At 48.4% G+C, this 6,382-nt stretch overlaps 1 protein-coding gene across 1 annotated transcript in view; it reads right to left on the bottom strand.

The window, feature by feature from the left end:
• The window catches only part of LOC126992694 (uncharacterized), a 40,383-nt gene that overhangs the window by 1,025 nt on the left and 32,976 nt on the right, over positions 1 to 6,382 (bottom strand). The window contains exons 3-4 of the mRNA XM_050851498.1: positions 728 to 1,290; positions 1 to 620 (exon numbers count right to left, since the gene is read on the bottom strand). The exon at positions 1 to 620 is cut by the window's left edge and continues 1,025 nt beyond it. Of these exons, the coding sequence (XP_050707455.1) occupies positions 1 to 620; positions 728 to 1,275 (1,168 nt within the window). The 5' untranslated portion in view covers positions 1,276 to 1,290. The remainder of the gene's footprint in view (positions 621 to 727; positions 1,291 to 6,382) is intronic.

Genomic DNA, 6,382 nt, shown 5'->3' with positions numbered 1-6,382 from the left:
CCTGAGCCGCGGCGCACACCAGCGCATGCACCGTCACGCCCTCGTCGCGGCACCGCTGACGCAGTTGCGTCGTCGCCTCCTCCGTCATCTCCATGTGCAGCAGCCGCGTGCGGGCCCTGCGGGCCTGTTTGGCGTCGGGGCGGGGCACGGCGCCCCGGAAGTACACGTGCTTGTTGAAGTTGCAGATCGTAGGGCTGAGGAACTTGTAGGTCGTGAAGGCGGCGGCGGCCAGGTAGTCGCGCAGCCCCAGCAGCTGGTCGGACAGCGGCGGCGGCAGCGGGCGCAGGGGCGGCAGGTAGCGGCGGCTGGCCAGGGCGGCGTTGAGCACGGCCAGCACCTCGCGGCACAGCGTGCTGTTGGTGAAGGCGTCGGTGAGGCAGTGGTGCACGGCCAGCACCAGCACGGCGCGGTGCTCGCCGCCCGGCCCACGGCTCTCCGGGACCAGGCAGGCGCGCCACAGCGGCCCGCGGCTCATGTCGTACGGCGTCTCCAGCAGGCGGTAGTACGCCGCCATCACGGGGCCCGACGCAACGCGGAACGGCACCGACACGTGCTGGCGGCGGCGGAACCACGGCCAGGCCCAGCGCCACGCCACGCACGCCTGCAGCAGCTCCGTGCGTCTGTGGGGAGGGGAAGGGGGATTAGTGACGACGACGACAACAACAATGACAGTATGCAGCACCCGTGACACACACACACACACACACACACACACACACTTACGTACCTGGCCACCACGGTGAGCGCGGCGCGCACGTCCTGCGGCAGCAGCGGGCAGGGCGCGGAGAGGCGCACGGCCTGCACGGTGTTGAGGCTGCCGTAGCTGCCACCCACCGCCATCAGCATCTCCAGCGTGCCCAGCGCCCGCAGCCACGCGCCGCCCTCGTGCATGGAGCGCCAGGGGCCGCGCTCGCTGCCCGCCGAGGGCTCCGCCGGACGGTGCTCGTCGAACACGGTGCCGTGCAGGTCAAATGGGCTGCTGGGCGGGGCGTGCAGGATGGACATGGGGCCGGTGGGGGTCACGGCCTCCACCAGGTCGGGCACGTCTTCCTCGGGGGCGAGGAAAGGAGTCGGCGGGGCCTCCGGGGCCTTGGCGGGGCGGGGCGGCGGCGGCTTGATGATCTCCCGGGGCTGCGTGAGGGGCACGGCGGGGCGGCTGCACAGCTTGATCAGCGGCACGGCCAGCGCCCCGAGGGTCGCCCCCAGGCTGCTCCCCAGCGGCTTGACGCCCGGCTCCAGCACCTCGTACACCACCTCGGGGGTCCCGGGGGGCATGGCGGCGGCAGGCACCTGTGGGGAGAGGGGGGCGGTGAGAGAGAGAGAGAGAGAGAGAATTATCTCTCCCTCCCTCTAAAGTTATGCAATATCCTTACTCGACCTCCCCCTTTCCTTCCCTCCATTTCAAACAGCCACTTTGACAAACCTCTCCCTCCCTCCCTCCCTCAATCCGGCAACCCAACATCACCTCCTCCTTCTCCTGCTCCTGCCCAACCTTTCTCAATACTTCCTCCTCCTCCTCCTGCTATTAATACTATTTCACCTCCTCTTCCTCCTCCTCCTCTCTTTCTGAAACACGCACACACACACACACACCAAAATAATAGCAGTGACCTTCTGTTTCCATCTGTCTGTCTGTTTAACTTTCAAGAACTGGCATGACCCGAACCGTGTGTGTGTGTGTGTGTGTGTGTGTGTGTGTGTGTGTGTGTATGACGCATTGACCTCTTAACACGTTTCGCCAACTTAGGCTGAACGAACAAGTCTTGCGAAACATCGGATAAAACGAGCAGCTGTTTGTGTGTGTGAGGGGGGGGGGGGAGTATCTTCGTCCCCTGGCATTTATTTGAACCATTATTTTGCTTTTTATCTCTTTTTTGTTTTAATAAGTTTTTTCCCACAGCGATCAACCCGTTTGTTGCTGTATATTTTTAAAACAAGGAGAAAATTAGAGTTGGCTCAGACCTCATACATGCGAACTGTAAACACAATCGTCTGCCGCTGGATGAGGGGAATATACAAATAATTAAGCACAGGTATTTGATTCTGAGTACTTGGGTCTGAACAGTGATGTACAAGAGTTATTCCCGGGCGGTGGCTGTGGGCCGTATTTTAAGACACCATCGCTTCTCACAACAACTATTTCTAAAGGTCAAAGAGGGGATCAATCTGTTTTTCATGAGTGTTTTTTAAGGTTCATGGTACAGAGGAAGGGTCAAACTACCACCAGGGTCATAAAACTACCCCTGGAAAGGCCTACAGCTCCTACGAAAGCCATGTCAAATATGTGAACTTGGGCGATGAAATGTTTTAAAATACGACCCAAAGTGTAATTCGTGTTCAGTAATAATGCTGTGCTGTACGACTTCCTTTGATTTGTCTTATTTTTGGTCTTCTTATTCATCTATTGTCTCTGTCTCTCTCTCTCTCTCTCTCTCTCTCTCTCTCTCTCTCTCTCTCTCTCTCTCTCTCTCTCTCTCTCTCTCTCTCTCTCTCTCTCTCTCTTGCCAGATTTCATTTCTTTTTTTGCTTTTTTTTAATATTTTCTGTCCTGTTTTCTTTTTCTTGTTTTCTTCCTTTTTTCTTTAAACTCATTCGTTCTTCCCTTTTTGTATTTTTTTTTTCTTTATCGTCCACTTTTTTTGTCTTTTATTTTCCCTTTATTCCGTTTTCTTCCTTCGCTGTTTTATTGTTTTCTTTTTCTTTTCCTTCTGTTCCAACTTTCTTTGTCACGAGTTGTTTTCCTTTTTTCTTGTTTTTTATCCTTGTTTCTTCTTTTCATTATTTTCTACCTTTTCCTTTTTGTCTTTTCCTTCTTTTTTCTTATTGTTTCTTCCTTTCTTTTTTCCTCGTTCTTTTCCTTTCCTTCATTTTTTCCCTCCATCTTTTCTGACTTTTCCTTCCCTCCCTCTTCTTCCACTTTCTTCCTTCCTCCCTTTTTTCTCTCCATCCTTTTCTTTCCTCTTCCTTTCTTTTTATTCCAATTTTCATTCATTTCCTCTTCATTTTCATTTTCTTTCCTCTGCCTTTTGTCTTTTTCTCTCGTTTTCTCTTTATTTCATTATTCTTGCTTCTTTATATTTTTCTTTTCCTTCATTTCTTCCTATTTATCTTTCTTTCCTTCTTTTTTTCTAATTTTCCTTCATTTCCTTTTCATTTTCTTGCTCTCTTATATCTTTTTCGGTTTCTTTCTCTTTTCCTCTTCTTTTTCCTCTCTGTCCCAACCTTTTCCTCTCTTTTCCATCCTTTTCCTCCTCTCCTTTCCCTTACTTTTCCTCTTTTTCCTCTCTTTTCAACCTTTTCCTCTCTTTTCCATCCTTTTCCTCCTCTCCTTCCCCTTACTTTTCCTCTTTTTCCTCTCTGTCCCAACCTTTTCCTCTCTTTTCCATCCTTTTCCTCCTCTCCTTCCCCTTACTTTTCCTCTTCTTTTTCCTCTTTCCAACCTTTTCCTCTCTGTTCCATCCTCTCCTTTCCCATACTTTTCCTCTTTTTTTTCCTCTCTGTTCCAACCCTTTCATCTCATTTCCCATACTTTTCCCTCTCCTTCCAACCTTTCCCATCCTTTTCCTCTCCCTTTTCTCTCTTTTTCCTCTCCTTTTTCTCTTTCCACCTTTTCCTCCATTCGTTCTCTTCTCCCTTCCTTTCTTCATTTTCCTCTCCCTTTTCATTCTTTTTCTTTTCCTATTCATTCAATCTTCCATTTTCTTCGTCGTTTTTATCACAAGCAAAAAATAAAAGTAAGCGATTGAGGATGAAGAAGAAGAAGAAGAAGAAGAAGAAGAAATGGAGGGAGAGCAGGCGGAGGAAAGGAGGACGAGAAGCAAGACAAAACAGAATTAATGAGGCAGAGATAAATGGAGAGGGAGAGAGAGAGAGAGAGAGAGAGAGAGAGAGGGAGAGAGGGAGAGAGAGAAAGAGAGAGAGAGAGAGAGAGAGAGAGAGAGAGAGAGAGAGAGAGAGAGAGAGAGAGAGAGAGAGAGAGAGAGAGAGAGAGACTACCAAACAGTTAAACAAAAGAGTGAGGTCAGAGAGTGAGAGAGAGAGAGAGAGAGAGAGAGAGAGAGAGAGAGAGAGAGAGAGAGAGAGATAGAGAGAGAGAGAGAGAGAGAGAGAGAGAGAGAGAGAGAGAGAGAGAGTAGTAATTACAATTACAATTACAATAACAATAATAATAACAATAATAATAATAATAATAATAATAATAATTTGACATTTAATTATACGCTTCACTGATTGTTATTCTTATTACGCAGAATTCAGTTCTCTCTCTCTCTCTCTCTCTCTCTCTCTCTCTCTCAACACTTTCACTTTAATCGGGGTATGAACGCATAACCTTGAGAGAGAGAGAGAGAGAGAGAGAGAGAGAGAAAGTGACTAAAGCTTGCTGGAGGTCAAGGTTACTCACTCGCTCCCACCCTCCTCCGCCGCTTCTTCGTCTCCTTCCCTCCTCCCTTTTTATGCTCCCTTTCTTCCCTTTCTTCCCTATCTTTCCCTTTTCCCTTTCTTTCCCTCCTCCCTTTCTTCTCTCCATCCTTTCTTTCCTCTACTCTCTTCGTTTTTCTTCCCTCCACTTTCTTGTGATTTTTTTCCTTCCTTCTTCCCTCCATCCTTTTCTTCCTCCACTTTCTTCCCTCCATCCTTTTCTTCCTCCACTTTCTTCCCTCCATCCTTTTCTTCCTCCACTTTCTTCCCTCCATCCTTTTCTTCCCTCCATTTTTTTCTCGTCCCTCACTTCTCTTCCTTTTTTCTTCTCTCTGTTTCTCCCTTTCTTTCACCTACTCTATTTCTTCCATATATAGTCTCTCTTTTTCTTCCATTCCCTCCAGTTCTTTCTCTCCCTTATTTCCCTTTCGTCAGAGCCTGCTTCTCCTTTCCTTATTAATTTCTCCTTTCCTTATTAATTTCTCCTTTCCTTATTAATTTCTCCTTTCCTTATTAATTTCTCCTTTCCTTATTGATTTCTCCTTTCCTTATTGATTTCTCCTTTCCTTATTAATTTCTCCTTTCCTTTCTCTCCTTCCCACCCCCACCTCGAATATGCAGTGCAGTTCTGACCCCCTAATTATGAAGGCACTCCACTGTTCAGTATACAGCTGACGCCACGCAGTAACGGTCGAGGCGAATTGTAATGAGTTGACGGTATTCGCTCTCACTGATGTAGCAGGATGCTTGTTCCAGTGGCGGATGACTCGGTTAGAGAAATAAAAACTCCTGCCAATGTCTGTATTTCTGGTCCTTAAGTATGTTTGTATCTTGAAGAACGTGGAGTTGACGACGTTACAGAATGTGAGACTTGTAGACCTGAATCATATCTGGATTCCTGGAAAGGGTTCAGGGACACCCAGCCTTAGTACGAGGAAGCGACTCAACCTCTTCACGCTGGAATAGAGAGGCTGACGAGGAAATATGATTCAGGTCTTCAAGTCGATAACTCCACGTTCTTAAGATACAACATACTTAAGGACCAAAAACCACGGTCTACATATTCAAGCAAAAAAATAGTAAAAGAAAAAACACGCAAAGAAAGGGGGGAAAATAGAAGAGCGAGAGCGAGAGCGCTAGCGAGAGAGAGCAAGACAGAGAGAGAGCGAACGAGAGTGCAAGACAGAGAGAGAGCGAACGAGAGTGCAAGACAGAGAGAGAGCGAACGAGAGTGCAAGACAGAGAGAGAGAGACGAATACAGACATTGGCGGGTTTTTTTTTTCTCTAACCGAGTCACCCGCCCCTGGAACAAGCATCCTGCAGAATCAGTGAGAGCGAATACCGTCAACTCATTACAATTCGCCTCGACCGTTACTGCGTGGCGTCAGCTGTATATTGAACAGTGGAGTGCCTTCATCTGCTCTGTGGCACCAAGCGGGCAACCTCGCGATGGACCAATAGACTCGCTGTTGTCTGTATGTTATGTTTCCAGGGATCTTTTTTTCTTTATCTCTCTCTCTGACCTCACTCTTTTGGTTAACTGTTTGGTAGTCTCTCTCTCTCTCTCTCGCTAGCTCTCTCTCGCTAGCTCTCTCTCGCTAGCTCTCTCTCGCTAGCTCTCTCTCTCTCTCTCTCTCTCTCTCTCTCTCTCTCTCATCCTTCATTCCTTCCTGCCATCCCCCAATTTCTTTTATTTCCTTCCTTCCTCTGACCTTCCCTCTCTTTTTTCCCTCCCTCCCTCCCTTCTCTTCCCTTCACCTCCTCTCTTTGTCTTCCCCCTTTTGTCCTTCCTCACTTCCTATTTTCCCTTCTCCTCCTCCTTCTTCCTTCCCCTCCTCCTCTCTTCCTTCCATGAACTAGTGAAATTGACCCGGATGAATCACAAACACACACACACACACACACACACACAAAAGGAATAATTATTTTGACTGGATCTCTCTCTCTCTCTCTCTCTCTCTC

The sequence above is a fragment of the Eriocheir sinensis genome, unplaced genomic scaffold (assembly GCF_024679095.1).
Source record: "Eriocheir sinensis breed Jianghai 21 unplaced genomic scaffold, ASM2467909v1 Scaffold5, whole genome shotgun sequence".
In the NCBI taxonomy this organism is placed as follows: domain Eukaryota; kingdom Metazoa; phylum Arthropoda; class Malacostraca; order Decapoda; family Varunidae; genus Eriocheir; species Eriocheir sinensis.
This window is presented reverse-complemented; position numbering and strand designations above follow the sequence as displayed.